Source organism: Rhipicephalus sanguineus, chromosome 2 (assembly GCF_013339695.2).
Source record: "Rhipicephalus sanguineus isolate Rsan-2018 chromosome 2, BIME_Rsan_1.4, whole genome shotgun sequence".
NCBI lineage: Eukaryota > Metazoa > Arthropoda > Arachnida > Ixodida > Ixodidae > Rhipicephalus > Rhipicephalus sanguineus.
Genome location: NC_051177.1, coordinates 140,034,455 through 140,050,454, shown reverse-complemented (window position 1 = coordinate 140,050,454; position 16,000 = coordinate 140,034,455). Strand labels below are relative to the sequence as shown.

General features: G+C 47.0%; 2 protein-coding genes across 2 annotated transcripts in view; one reads left to right on the top strand and one right to left on the bottom strand.

Moving 5' to 3' along the window:
- Positions 1-16,000, bottom strand: part of LOC125757379 (uncharacterized) — a 55,238-nt gene that overhangs the window by 5,786 nt on the left and 33,452 nt on the right. The window contains exon 4 of the mRNA XM_049412932.1: positions 713-874. Coding sequence (XP_049268889.1) covers positions 713-874 — 162 coding nt within the window. The remainder of the gene's footprint in view (positions 1-712; positions 875-16,000) is intronic.
- LOC119381311 (uncharacterized) lies at positions 8,616-14,839 on the top strand. Its single transcript, XM_037649204.2, has 2 exons — positions 8,616-8,758; positions 13,106-14,839. Exon 2 carries the CDS (start codon positions 13,149-13,151, stop codon positions 14,526-14,528), a length of 1,380 nt encoding a protein of 459 aa, XP_037505132.1. The 5' UTR covers positions 8,616-8,758; positions 13,106-13,148; the 3' UTR covers positions 14,529-14,839.

Sequence of the window (16,000 nt, the reverse complement as noted above, 5' to 3'; positions counted from 1 at the left end):
GCCCGCGCGTGACGTACCTTCTTCCCCCGTGCCATCCCTCCCTGCTTAGCTTCCAGCGCTTTCGTCGGGACGAGAGAAGAGAGAAAGCGATTACAGCGTGCGACAAATCTTTGTAACTCCGCTCGTACTGGACGGATTCTAAAAATTTTTTTCGGCGGTCGACTCGTGAGGCAATCAGCTCCTTTAGTGAAGCCGTTCCATGGCTACTTGGAAAAGTGTTGCAAGGCCTCTTTAATGTCGCTATGTGCTAGCGCCATAAAAGCAACACAGATCAAGTGACGAAATTTCGCCGACCTGTTACGAGGCGCATCCGATGTTGCGCTTGTGCACGTGGACTCGTTTTCAGCCAGCTCCGAAGGCGGGCTAAGATGCTCGGCGTGACAAGACGCCGTCGGGCATGAGCGTTATCGGCGAAGCGATTGTGTTTCCCTCTGCTCTCGTCACGGCGATGCTTTAAAAAGGAAAGCAGACCACGCCATGCACGCATGACTTTGTACCTGTTCTTTTCGGCAAGTATGCCGTATTAGAGCTTGTTCTTCGTCCGGTCGCGTATTTCTTGAGTCGGCCCAGCGCCCAGCTCGGCCAAACGTAAACACCAAACAAACATAATCATCACCCCTAAAAAATCTAGGGCATGTCTTTTTGTCTCTTACCGCCACCATGGCTCAGCGAGAGAAAGAAGATATAGAGGAAAGAGCGAGCTAGGGCTTACCTTAAAGACCGCTTCCACATTGGGCATGGTGTAGTGCGACTCGTAGAACACGAACGGGCAGTAGGTCAAGTCGTCTTCGGTGCCCAGCACCACGTGTGCGTCTATGTCAGAGCCATCTGTGATTGTGCGCGCAGGGAGCAGAAGCTCGCCGTCAAGGTACACCTGCGAGGTTTTTTTTTTTTTCCATTCAGTATCTTGATTTCATCAATTTCACTCTCCGTAACAGAAAATTGTATACCTAGACGATTCGTCCCAAAGTTTATGGCGAATTCCTTCGTTATAGTGTCAGCACTAAACGTGGATGGGCCCGTGACAAAAACACGAAAGCTACACGTATGTACACGAGCGAACCGCGCACCATTACATAGCTATAAAAACAGAACTATAGAGCAACGGCACTGAATGCGCATAAAATATTGCAATGAAAAAAATACGGCAGATCCCACGCACTGTGGGAATCGATGTAATGCGAAGCAGCCGGCAGAGAGCTGGTAGACCGCCTTGTTCGTCTTGGAGACAAGTGAAGTCAATCATGCCATGGCATCTAGTTCACTATATGTCGCATGTTTGACATGCATGCATGCATCTACAATCCGGTATATGCCATGCTAATGAAACGTATATTCTGGAATATACAATGCATGACCTGTCATTTATGTTCATGACGCACAAGTGTCATGCCATAGGTATATATCCAGTTAACAAAACGGCTGGAAGCGCACCATGACAGTGTCATGTCAATCATGTCGTACATGACATGCATGTCACGATATTCATGTTACCACCTCTCATTTATGTTTGTCATACAGTCTCGTCGCGCAATATCACTTTTGGTGTATATCAAGCGAGCGAAATGGCCGAGTGGGCACCATGAGCGTGGCATGTAAATTACGTCGTACATGACTTGCCTGTCATGATTTCCAAGTTTCCAACTCTCATTTACGTTCATCATACAGTCGCGTCGCGAAATACCAATTTCGATGCATATCACGCTAGCGAAACGGCAACGATCGGACAATGAGCGTGGCATGTAATTCATGTCGTACATGACTTGTGTGTCATGATTTTCGCGTTATCACTTCTGATTTACTTTCACCATAAAGTCTCGTCGCACAATACCAATTTTGATGCAGATCAGGCGAGCGAAACGGCAGCGATCGGTCACTGAGTGTGGCATGTAAACGATGTCGTACATGACTTGCATGTCATGTTTTTCACGTTATCACTTCTGACTTACGTTCATCATACAGTCTCGTCGCGCAACACCAATTTTGGTGTATATCAAGCGAGCGAAAATGGCTGCGAGGGCACCATGAGCGTAGCATGTAAATCATGTCGTACATGACTTGCATGTCATGATTTTCACGTTATCACTTCTGATTTACGTTCATCATAAAGTCTCGTCGCACAATACCAATTTTGATGCAGATCAGGTGAGCGAAACGGCAACGATCGGTCACTGAGTGTGGCATGTAAACGATGTCGTACATGACTTGCATGTCATGTTTTTCACGTTATCACTTCTGACTTACGTTCATCATACAGTCTCGTCGCGCAACACCAATTTTGGTGTATATCAAGCGAGCGAAAATGGCTGCGAGGGCACCATGAGCGTAGCATGTAAATCATGTCGTACATGACTTGCATGTCATGATTTTCACGTTATCACTTCTGATTTACGTTCATCATAAAGTCTCGTCGCACAATACCAATTTTGATGCAGATCAGGTGAGCGAAACGGCAACGATCGGTCACTGAGTGTGGCATGTAAACCATGTCGTACATGACTTGCATGTCATGTTTTTCACGTTATCACTTCTGACTTACGTTCATCATACAGTCTCGTCGCGCAACACCAATTTTGGTGTATATCAAGCGAGCGAAATGGCCGCGAGGACACCATGAGCGTAGCATGTAAATCATGTCGTACATGATTTGCATATCATGATTTTCATGTTACCATTTGTCACGTATGTTCGTGATACAGAAGTGTCTCATCATACCAGGTTTGGTATGTATCCATTCATTTAAACGGCCACCATGAGCGTAGCATATAAATCATGTCGTACATTACTCGCATGTCATGATTTTCATGTTACCACGTGTTAGTTATGTTGGTCATACAGAAATGTCTCATCATACCAGTTTTGGTATGTATCCATTCATTTAAACGGCCACGGGCCATATAATGTAAATCATGCTGCACATGACATGCTTGTCATGATTTGCACATTAGGACCTGCCACTTTTGTTCGCCATACACTATTGTCACGCCATACCAATTTTGGTATATATAGAATTAACGAAACGGCCGCAAGAGCCCCAAGACCGTGGCATGTAAATAATGCCATGTTATGACCTAGCATTTATGTTCGTAATATGGTCATGTTGTGTCATACCAATTTTGGTATACATCTCATTAACGAAACGGCCAGGAGAGCTCAAAGTCGCAGAAGTTCGCTAAGAAATGCTTCGCATTTAATAACTACGCTGCTAAGCAAATATTATGCGCGTAAAAATATATCATACAGAGTCATTATTCCTTTTAGCACTCACGACATTTCAGTGGTTAGAATTATACAGGGTGTTCCAAGAAATGTGTCCGAAAATGCTCAAAAATCAGGAAGATGCGATATCTGTTCGACGCCTTCACAATTACTTCTTTTGTAGTCGCAGGCATCTTAAGATAGCTAAAGACATCATTTGGGACACTAATTATGAAAGTTAGATTGATTAACTTTTTAATACGTGGAGGTAGGTGGTTAAGTCAAATGGGAGAATTCAAGTCCTTCATGCGAAGAACCCATTGCAGCTTTGAGGTTTCGAAAAAGCGGCCTCTAGTAATAATTGCGAAGTAATGAAATTGAACCAAATGCAGCGGCGAAACCGAAACCGAAACGCAGGAGCGCTCAACTACCATATTCTTTAGGGAGCCTACATGAACGGCCGTTTTCGCGGTCATGTAGGCTCCCTAATATTCTTCTGAGACGTCCAGAATGAGTGAGCGTCGTTATATCGAGCATCAGCCGACTTCGTTGCGCTGGTGTGCGGGCTGCGCTTGCTATTACAGCACGCATAGCGCACATACATTAACGAACGCTGAAGAACTACACCTCTGCACTCGTTGTCTTGAACAGTGACGTCATTCTGGTCGTCTGCTTGTTGCGCTCATCGGTGCTTCGGTTTCTGTTTCGCCGTTCAAATCGGTTGAATTTCATTACGCTGCAATAATTAATAGAGCTCGCTTTTTCTTTATCTCAAAGCTGCGATGGGTGCTTCGCATAAAGAACTTCAATTCTCCTATTTGACATAACCGCTTAACTCCATTATTAAAAAGTTAATTAGTGTAACTTTCCTAATTACTGTCCCAAACGATGCATTTAACCATCTTAAGATGCCCGTCGCTACAGAAGTAGCAATTGTAAAGGCAGCGAGCAAATATCGCATTTCCCTGATTTTAGAGGATTTTCGGACACATTTCTTGAAACACCCTGTATACCATATGCCATGTTGCAAGTAAGCAGTACGGGCATCTGCAGAGAATCGACCCGTCGTGTAGCTTTTATATGCCACAAGGACTAACCAGACAAGATGAAAAGTGCCTTTACCGGCTGAGACTCGACGATGCTTATACAAACTACCTCGAGTAGAAGATTAAACAGTCATGTTGGCCCATGTGCACAACAGCTAATGCTGGCGAACACTTAAAGCACCTCCTGTGTGAATTTTCTCGTGAGTACGCAGAGAGACGGATCCTGAGGGGCGGCCCATTTGCAACCCTGTTTGAGCTTGAAGTTGCGACACCTCCTCGGCCCGTGGCAAAGCAGCGCCTGCCTGCGCGATACGCAACACGACAACGATGTTGGTATTTTTAAGAACTACGGACCTGAACGAAACATTATGAACCACTCTTTCCTGTATATATGTGTGTGTGTGAGTGCATCATTCTTGTGTATACGTGATCACTGTATATACCGTAGTGATCAGCCGACACCGGGGGGAGGGGGGGAATATGCGCGAGTTGCAAGCAATACGATAAACCGCGCTTACATTTCCGTTTATCATGCTTCATACAAACTGTACAATTTTGTGAAAATAATTTATATTTTGGGCACATTTTCTTTTAATGTAATTTTACAAAACACTGTATCCAACTCTACATTATCACATGTTGCTTCCCAACGTGAGCTCGCAAAGTACCTTTCACGACGACTTTCAGAAACAGTTTCAGAAACATCAGTTACGACACCATAGATTTTTTTTAACATGAATATATGTTACTTCGCGCTCAGTGTTTCGCACAAATAACTTGTGTAAACACCAGCAATCCAAGTTACACAGCAATACAACAGTCAGGATGATGATAATGAGTATGATCATGACACCCGAAGTGTGCTGTGGGGGCGGTAACGGCGTTTTATTACGGTGCCCCAATTTATCATCGGCCTAAATTGGTAGGCGGTATGACAACGTGACGACGACAGCTAGGCAGGGGTGTAGGCAGAAATTTTTTTCGGGCAGGCACCTCCTTGATCCGAAGTGAGGGCCGGGCAGACAGATGTGGTCGAGTGTCATTTTGTGCTCTGTATGCTATGGCAAAAAAAAAAAAATCGGGAGGGAGGCGGGGGGGAGGGGGCATGGTGTGCCATCCCCTGGCTACGCCACTGGTATACGACGATAGAATGATGGCAATGGAGATGACGATGCCAGCACTTTCAGCTTTAACATTTTCTAAAGTATCCGCATTGCGAGTTCGTAACTGCTGACATGATGATCATGAAAAGCATACCAGGTTCAAAGTGGAGCGGTATATAACGCTGGTGATGGTGCTGGCGACCATTTTTCGTCGTGTTCGCTACGGTTGTTACCTGGAGCAGCAAGGGCACCATCCTGGCGACCCAAACGCTCGCGATGACGAGACGATAGTGAGGCGAAGCATATGGACAATAGGCGGGTCTTGTTTGCAACGAGACCCTGTTGTAGGGTCTCGTTACAAACAAGTATTGCCTGTTTACCGTGCGGTAAGTACGGTAATGCAATACCGACTGCAGAGTGCGCACGCACGACTTGGTTTGGGTTGTATTCAATTCAAAAGACGACGAATAAAGGACAAGTGGGAGGACGTGGCGCAATGCGTACGTACGTCCACTGCGTACGTGCAACACGCATACTATATATACAGACGAGAAAACCTGGGCCAGGGGGCGCTGCTGCGCCTTTCTGAAAAGCGCACCCTTTTTCGGAAACCTCGTTATGCGGTCGCGCACGGCGCTCCGCCGCCGGTTTGTTTACGTTGTGGCTGCGTGCGTTCTGTCTCGCTGCACGCGCGCGCGTGCTTTCTCTCTCTCCCCCTCTCGTTTCTCCAGGCGTTCTCCTCCGGCGCCGTGCTGAGCAGCAGCGCGCGTGCTCTTGCTCGCGGTGCTCATGTGAGCATGCTTGCACGCTAACTTCGCGCTGCGCTTGCTCTAGCGTCATATTTAACTGCGGGCCGTGATCTCGCGGGGTCGGTGGAGATGGTGTAGAGCACGTTTTTTCAAGATACTGGCCAAGAAAGCCATCCTTTTGGTCAACGGTAATACCCAGATGGTCGAGAAAATGAAAGGTTGAAAATAAATTAGTGCGCCATGCTTTCAGAATGGTGAAAAGAAATGGCACCATGATCGCGCAGAACATTTACGACGAGAACTTCTGCGACCTCGGTATGAAAATAAACGCAACAAAAAAGTCGAATTAGTCGCCCTGCTTCAAAACGTGTGTGCATGAGAGAGGCGTTTATAAACGACACAACCAGCATGGACTAATTCATGCCAACCCGAGTTTGGCATGAAAACCACCCGAAAACGGGCGAGTCCCCCTGAAAACGGATTTTAAGCTGGGCTTCTTGTAAACGATTTTTGGGGTGAGCTGCACAAGGGCAGATGATGAAACACCACGACGAGAACAAGGACAACAAGGCAACGAAGACCATAGGACAAGAGCTTCGTTGCTTTGTTGTCACTGTTCTCCTCGCGCTGTTTTATTCTCTGCTCTAATTATGAACCGGCTATCCTTCATCAAGCTGTTACCAATGCACAAGGGCGAAAAAACAAAGGCGCGTTCGCGTTTGCTAGCTTCACTGTTCCGTTTTTGCACAAGTTCTCCCCAAAATTGAGGTGGATATATAGTTTTCCTGGTCCTGCGGTTTTCGAAAATAGAACAGTGCGAAGAAAAAAAAACAAGACTGTGGTTTATTTCTTTCCAGTGTCATTTCAGAGCAACATAAGAGCCACATTGCTAAAATTTGTCGAAACGAAGATGATTACACACACACACACACACACACACACACACACACACACACACACACACACACACGCGCGCGCGCGCGCGCGCGCGCGCGCGTTGTTTCGGCTAGCAGCACTTGAGCGAATGGTAACATTTTGTGCTGCTTTGCCTAAGAAATACGGGCGAGATTTTTTAAGTCACCAATTACAACGGCTTTGTACACAGTAGTTGCTTCCCACGCGAAAGTGGGAGGCGGCACACCACACGTTCGGCACACTCAACGAACTTGTTTCGGTGCCGCTTAGTGCACTTCTCTGGCCGGAGCGGGACGGCATTTGGATCCGTCAGCCTCCATAGCTTCCCGAGCTTGTTGGGAACCGAGAATACAACCCTTACGTTTGCCTTCTAGGCTACCTTCTTTAAGCTATGGGATATCCCGTGCATGTAGGGTACAACACCTACTTTTGCATTTTCGGTGGAGGCGAGAATGTTCGAGGCCCGTGTACTTACATTTAGGTGCAACCCCAGGTGGCCGAAATTTCCGGAGCCCTCCACCACGGCGTCCCTCATAATCGTAATGTTGTTTTGGGACGTTAAACCCCAGATATTATTACAACACCAACTTTGGGGCGCTTGCCGGAAGCGGCATCAGCTGCCGTCTTTGCGCGCTGGGTCGCACTTCTCTTAAAATTCGTTCCGCGATAGAGACCAGCACATGTTTGGGATATCCTGCCGAAGACGAACGTTGAGTTTGCTGCTCAAAACTTGCGCCCACCACGCGGCAGCAAGACTTTCTGAGGGCATTCTTGAAGTACAAAGTGACAATGACCCGCTTAACAAGCTTGAAATGTGCGGACGTGTAAGGCGAAAGTGGTTTGTTGGCTCGTACGACCTAAAGTCCCTAGATAAAAGGAAAAATCTAGGGACTTTAGTACGACCAACAGGTGTGGCTATCCTGAAATTTTAAGCTAAGATCGAGGAAGCGAATAGAACCTTCCACCGGTGAATCGTGCAATCCTGCGAGCAACCTTAACAGAATGATCTCAAACAACATTGCGGCGCGAACTGCGCCGAACGTTGCTAACAGTCTTTGTGGGTGAAATCCGAATACATCAAAATAAAACACGCGTTGCAATATGGAGAGTGTATGTAGAGCAAAGTTGTTCGCTGGCGCCTGCGGGGGATTCGACTCGTCTCCCCTCCCCCGGCGCGACGAGTTCAAGGAACATGTTGGCGGCCGGTTCTCCTCCTCTCCCTCCTCCTAGCCTGCTGCGGTCATGCGGCCGAGGGAGGAGGAGAGAAGCCGAGGCGCCGCGCCGTGCGGAGAAGCCGCTCCCGATTGGGGATGGCTGTAAACAAGTTCTCGTTGTGTGACACACAGTCACACTAGATGGAGCCACTGCACGCACCTTTTACAAATAAATGAATGCTATGTAAGGGTGGCCTCTGAGTACAGTGTACCTCTGAGCTGTCCGAGCTACCAAATTCAAATTTCAAATTGATCCTAATGTATTGCCTATTCAAACGAAGTATCTTTCACTGAATATTTTCCAGTGAGCGGCCCAACCGCCCCTCTGGCGGCTGCTCACGACGACCAAGTGTCTCCCCTCTTCAGTGTATTCACCCTTCCAACGCTTGCTAGCCGTCGCGTCACGACACACTTGTCATTTTCTCCCGAGTTTGTGGCAGTGTTGGCGCTACAGAGACGTCGTTCGCCGAGTCCGAAAGTTGTGGGGCCTCCCGCTCGTAAGGTCGCTGTCGAGCTGCTGCTGTTAAGACATGGTAAGTGTGTGACACTTGCGTAAGCGTCTGTTTTCGGTTGACCGGTGGCGGGTCGTCGCGCTCTATCGCCTCGTCCGTGCACGCCGGCCTCGGTCTTTCTTCCTGCACGGCATGGTACGGCGCGGCGCTGCACGCGAGTCCGCGAGAAGAGGCACCGCCGGTACTACGTGTGCTTCGTGCTACGCGCGTTCGGGCGGCGCATCACCGACAGTGCGAGGTTTGAAATGAAATCACGAGGGTTTACGTACTTGCCGAGAACCACGATGGGGCAAACTGTAGCCGGGTACTGGGGATTCATTTGTACCACTCGTGGTTCTTTCACATGCTTCTACACATCTGGGTAGACGGGGAAATGCCGCCGCCATGGCCAGGAATCGAACCCGCGTTTCCGAGCTCAGCAGCAAGACGAGGGGGGGAGGGGAGCCGAAGGAGATAAATTATCTACAGGAGAAACCGTAAAGAATGCGACGGTTTTTACGTCATGCTTACGTGATGTACGCACGTTCCTCACGAGGAAGCTTTGTAGCAATGTTATTCCACTGATTGAGAACCTGCAGACGCAAAACAATACGATAGATAGGAATTTACTACTAAGGTTTATAAATGCGTGGTAAACGGTCGTAGAAAACCCTGTGCATCTTTTTCAGCGGTCGAGTTCGGATAAGAAATCAAACGGACACTCCTCGAGGGACTTGCTTTCTACTCTCCGTTACAGTAATCCCGTGAATCACGCAGTAGTAATCATGTAACCAATGCGCGGCGCGTGAGTAGCCGGAGATTCCAACAAAACCGGGGAGACTCGCAGACGGATCGCAGCAACGTCTACTTGTTTTCGTTCAGTGTACGCGTTTCTTGGGATCCTTGTACGGCGTATATGCATGCGTGCTGAGTGAATGCACGGATTCCTGTGGGGGAAAAAAAGAAAAAAAAAGGCAAACGAAAGCGCAGGCAGAGAATGGGCACAAGAGGAAAGCTTTAGGGTCGGAGCGTCCAGCCAAAAAAGGAAAAAAAATTAATAAAAAATTGCGTGCTGTTCCCGACGGGAAGAGGGGAGGCAGCTGCTCGAAGCGAGCGCTGCGGTGTGTAGCTACCCACAGGGTAACTTGAATGTTCACTTTTTTTTTCTTTTTTTTTTTGTTTACAAGGCCTTCTCTGGCAGCTCCACGAGTTTTCGCTACGCGTGGAAGCGTTATCCATTTGGCCCCTTGGTCTAAAACAAGAAAAGACACATTTGCGCTTCCACAGCGTCGTCGTCATCGTCGGGCTATTTTATGTCCACCGCAGCAATCATGATTCCCTAAATGATCTTGTGCGAGCTGATTCCATTTCATCCCTGCGAATTGCTCCCCACCTAACCTACTGCGCCCCTTGGCTGCGTTTCCCATCCCTTGCGTAGTCGGCCCGAGTCCAGTTTGTCTCTGAACGTCGACAAAATATCGGCTGCCTTTGTTTGTCCCCTGATCCGCTCTGATGTTTTCTGATCATTTAATGTAAGTTACGTCTGCCATTGGCCGTTCCATCGCACGCCACGTGGCCTTTTCTCAAATTTCTTTTCTACCCTAAAGATTTCGCACCGCGTGTTAGTACTGGTACAATGCAGCGGTTGCACACTTTCCGCTTTCTAACACTCGTAAGTTGCAGGTTATGATTTCGGAATGCCTGCCATATCTTCTCCAGGCACTCCTTACTGTTCGGTGAATTTCATCTTCATGGGTGCGCTGCTCCCCAATTGATTTAGATATACATACTGTTGCACGGGTTGTACGGTCTGGTTTCTAATCGTGAACACTTGTTCTGTCGCCAGGTCATCGACCGTTATCTTTGTCTTCTGCATATTGATTTCCAGCCCTGCTTTAATAGTTTCCCGGTTTAATGCTTCAGTCATTTTATTATTCTTATTTTTGCAACTCGTCACCGTCATTGCTGTAGAGCAATATGTCATCTGTAAACCGTAAGTTGCTGACATATTATTCATTAATATTTGCTCCCATTTCTTCCGTCGATTTAAAGCACTGGCGAGATTGTATCTGTTTGCCTCAGCTCTTTCTTGATCGCCTTTTTTAAATTTTGTCTTGCGGAGAAGCAAAGCAGCTGCGGAGTCTTTGCCTATATAGACATGTTTTAGGTACTTTTTGTAGACCCAATACTTCCAAGTCCGCTGGCCCCTATATCGACGTCGAATGCCTTTGTGTGGTCTATAATCGCAAAAAAAAAAAAAAAAAAGCAGCGCAAAAATGATGGACGAATGCAAAGAGTCAAACGACAAACTACAAGCGTGTGTTCGTCCGTCGTTATCGCGCTGCTTATTTACGGTCATGAACAACCAACTAGACCGAATAATTAAACGCCCTTGCGTAGTCTAGGAAAACTATGTAAATGGGTTCGCTGTATTCAGAGGATTTCTCAGTTACCTCGTTGGTCTCAGTTACCTCGTTGGTCAGAGGATTTCTCAGTTACCTCGTTGGTCCACAGGAAAAGAGTTTAAGATGTGTCTTTTCATTAATGTGTCCGTTAAATGTGCCCGTTAGATGTGCTCTAAATCAACAAAGTAACACTATAAGGTCAACAGTCCCAAAAGTCCGACCTACTGAAGTATACAGCGCATTAGACATTATCTGGGGAATATGCGCAGCGCAAATACGAAGCTACACAAGCATGCTGAAACTAAGGTTCCATGGTTTCACCCAGCAGATTGAATGTACCAATCCCCTGTGTCAAAGTTACGACGCGATATTTATGCTCTAAAGTTTCTGCTGAGCGCACAGGCTGTGACATATCACGGTGTAAGGACATTTTTTTAAAGACATCGTGGTTTATATGCATGAGTATAGTGGCTGGGCGTCCACGCATGACATTTCTATAGGTATACCTTTTCTAGAACAGGAAGCTTGTGCGCAAAGAAGAGAAAAGAAAGAAGGGAAATAGCTCCGTCTTCCCTTGTTTCTTTCTTCTCCCCTTATTTTGTAGAAGTATGCTTGTCTCTAATTTTAAGGTTGAGAGAGAGAGTGGGTACGGGGTATATAAAACACGCTGCTAAGGAAGTCAGTTTCTGCACTGACGCAGCCTAGTCCACATGGCGAAGCGCTGGCCTATAGCGGCATTTCCTTTCAATTTTTTATCACTTGTGGACTAATATATATATATATTGTAACTCGTAATTCAAAGAAGATACTTTAACGAACTAAAGTAGTTTGGGCAAACTTGTGCCCGAGGAGGAAACAGCTAAAAGAAAGTCTCCTAGCAGCCCGAAGAACAGTCCTCCTTCCTCTTCCAAATCTACACTCCTTTTGCTTTTCTTGCATTCCTCGTGGGTCGCGCGCAGCTGCTATTTCCTGTGTCACGCAGGCGCGTGCACTCCACCACACTTTTACTTTGTTTCGCACGTATGCCGCAAGCAATTCGGAGGGCGTAGAAATCGGCCAGCGCGCGTAGTTATATATATATGCAGGGGCGTAGCCAAGGGGGGGGGGGGGGGTTGGGGGGTACCTCCCCCCCCCCCGAAATTTTTCAGTTTTGCTTGCGTATATATACACGCACACATACAAACGCACGCACGAACATACATAAAGTATGGTTGAAGCCCCCCGAAAAAAATTTCTGGCTACGCCCCTGTATATATATATATATATATATATATATATATATATATATATATATATATATATATATATATATATATATATATATATATACATATATATATGCAACACGAGTTTGCACCCTCCAAGACAAAATCTTGCCAGCGTCCATGCGCGGATTCGACACAGGACAAAGAAAGAACACCGATGCGCAGGACAAGCGCTTGTCCTGTGCATCAGTGCTCTTTCTTTGTCCTGTGTAGAAACTGCGCTATCCAGTATTTAGGATTAGTAAGAAGCTTTTGAAATGCAACATCAGTGGTCGTAGGCCGCCATTATTGTCAAACACCTGCATGGCCACAAACTTGCACTTTAAAGGTGGGGCAGACTTGGCACCCCCTTCAGATGATTAGAGCCTTCCCCCCCCCCCCCTGCTCCCCTTGCGCGCACGTCTATGGGTGTGACGTTTCACAACAGGACGTGTTACGATCTTAATGTGCTGCCAAATACTGCGATGTATCTCTACTTCTGTTTGCGTGTTCGTCGTCCTTTTCCTTGTTGGTCTAATTATTCGTGTTAAAGGATTTACATTTCATCAACCGAGCTTCGTGATGTTGCTTGTTTCATTCAGTAGTGCTGCTGGTCTTTATTTCTTTCATATGTGATTCCGCTGACTGCGTCTGTTAGCTACGATTTGCAGTAATTTTGTTCGGCTATTCTTCTGCCCCACTTTCGCTTCTAATGAAAAAAAAAACTGTACCCTTCGCAGCTTCACTTTCGTGGGTGACTTGGACAACAACGACGGAGGTGACATGGAGCCACTCAAGCCAGATCATGCCCAGACGAAAGTACGTGCAATGCCACGCAAACTGCCTCGAAGCTCACCTCCCGGGGAAGAGCAGCAATGCTCCAATGCAAATAGCTTCAAGTACAACAGCCACGTTTTGCAAAATATTTGCGTTGGCGTTAAAGTTCTCGTATGCTTAGTCTTTGCCGTCGTAGTGTACATCTATTGGGCGTTAGGAGGAGCAGCTACTCAGGATACTTACTCACTCTCTCTACCCGTGATGCTGACAGCACCATGGCTCACATGGATCGATCGCTACAATGATATAAGGGCCCCCCGAATCCTAGTTTGGACCGGCTCGCCTTCTGATGTTTCCCGCGTCGACGGAGCGTCTGCATACCTGGCCAAGTGCAACTCCACCGACAGCCGCCGCCAATACCCGCTGACATGTTTTGTGACTCACGACCGGAGCCTCCTCATGGAAAGTGACGCCATCGTTTTTCATGCCGACCTCGTGAACGTGAGCGACCTTCCCAGAAAGCGCGCATCGAGCCAATTGTGGGTGTTCTGGGCGCGCACTCACCCCGCAGCGCCGACTCATGTGGATGACGACCTTGACGAAGTCACCTCGCGCTTCAAGGGTACGGGAACGCCCTCATCACTGCCCGTCCAGTTGGCGAAGATCTTTAACTGGACCATGGCCCATCGTGAGGATGCCTACGTTCGCATTGTCCACAAGAGTTTCGTCCCTAACAGCCGATCAAGAGCCAAGTTGTCATCTAGCGTCAGCCCCAGTGACCGGTCATTTATGCAAGAAAGACGGGACGCCGCATGGATCGCTTCAGCCTGCGAACTAGAAAAATTCAAGGAAAAGCAAGGATGGAGGCGTCGTCTGGACGATCTTGTGGACGACCTCGGTTATGAGGTTGACCTCGACAGCATGACACAAATAGATTTGCAGATACTGCCGAACTGCGGGGCCGGCCTGTGCAAGTCGCCAATCGACTGCGTCGCGCTAATCGCCAAGAAATTCAAGTTCATCGTGGTCGCATCGACGCCAGCCTGCTTCGAAAGCGTCGACGATCTCGTCTACGAAGCGTTCAAGCACGACATCGTTCCGGTGGTGCTTGCGTCGCCCAACTTCGAGCTCAATTTTCCGCCCAAATCCGTGTTTAGCACAACAGAGGAGCCTGGGTATTTTCACGAGCACCTGCGTGCCCTGCTGAATGCTCCCGCATTATACGAGACGTACTTCAATTGGAAACAAGTCTACACTGTCACCACACTGAAGGACGAGCTGTGCCCGTTGTGCCACACTCTCCATGAGCAGCGCAGGCGATACGCTCCGCCTGGACTGGATTACCGGGAGTGGTGGGAACGTCGCGTCAGATGCCGTGGCAAATAACCTGTGACTTAGCGGGATGAGTCCACTTTGGCGTACATGTGGCCAAAATGTGATCACACATGGAGCATTATACGGTTGGTTTTAGCTTTCCCACGACAGATAGTGTGCAACTACGCCCTTTGAACACTGCACATTACTCGACTCGCTTCCTACTGAGCGCTCTTCGGTGCTGTCGAATAAACGAGTCTCAAGTGCATGCGCTTTCAAAGTCAGCAAAGCTTGAGAGCACGTGATCTTACGGCGCTACCCCGCGGTGGGGCGCCACATGTACATTCTTATGATTTTTGGCGGACGTTTGGAAGTGATGCCAACAGTGGTGATATTTAACGACGCTAGTGTTAATTACACGATACGTTAGAGCATTTACGTCTCAACTCCGGGATTATCAGACACAGTGCTGCAAATTAAAGTGCAATAAAGCCCAACGGTTTCGAACTCGGATAAATCAAATTATCCTTTATATCGAAAAAATAAAGTGTAGCAGCTTCGCACTATTGGTTCCAAGCCTGAAGGAAGAGCGCAGCTGGGGTGGCCCTCCTTGTTTCTCTTCATTTCTTCTTCTCTTTCTTTCTCGTTCCATCTGTTTCTTGTATATCTTTTTTTTTGTATCTGTTTCTTTATATTTCTTTCTTTCTCCTCGCTCTCTCTATATTATTATCTCTTCCTTCCCTTTCTATCTCTCTCTCTCTATTGCTTCCTCTTTCTTTCTATCTCTATCTTTCTTTCTCTATATTTTCTACCTCTTCCGTTCTCTCTTTCTTTCTCACGTGTTCGTTTCCGTTTGACATTTGCACCCGCTGTACACGGTAGTGGGCCGGCTTGCCCAATTTTCGCGGCGCACACTCACCTGATTGAGTTTTGCACGACGGAGCACAATTACATTGAAGCTGTAATTGTGCTTTACTTTATAGTGAAGCTCGGAGAGCTTCACTGTAAAGAGAATGAAGAGAGCGCGTGCCATTTTCTAATGATTATATTTTTTTTCACGACGGAGCACAAGTTACCGACAGCTTAAGGACACAGTGCCCTATTCGACCCATGCATTTTTGACTATGTTCAGGAACCGGTTTCTCGATAACTAAAAGGGGTATCTACATAATACGTATATAATTTTCTTGTAAATTTTGCGCTGTATTAGCTCAATACTATTTTGGTGAATTTTTCACCACTCGGACATACATTTCGAGTTAATTCGCATCTTTCGAAATTTCTAACACAAAAACTGTGCAGTGCACAATCTCAATTCTGGTACAGTAGCTGCATGCACTTATGCAGAATACAAGAGAAAAGAGTCAACTGGTTATCTCGGAATTCATAGGAAATAATTATACCTAAGTAATTAAAAACCTGGTTTTGAGATAATCGAGTTTAAAGTAAGAACAGCTGAAAAGCGAGCATTTTCTTGCCACAAACGCACTTAAACTATTTTATTTAGTAGCTATGAGCATGGTAAGCGCTGCCAAAGTCTTTAT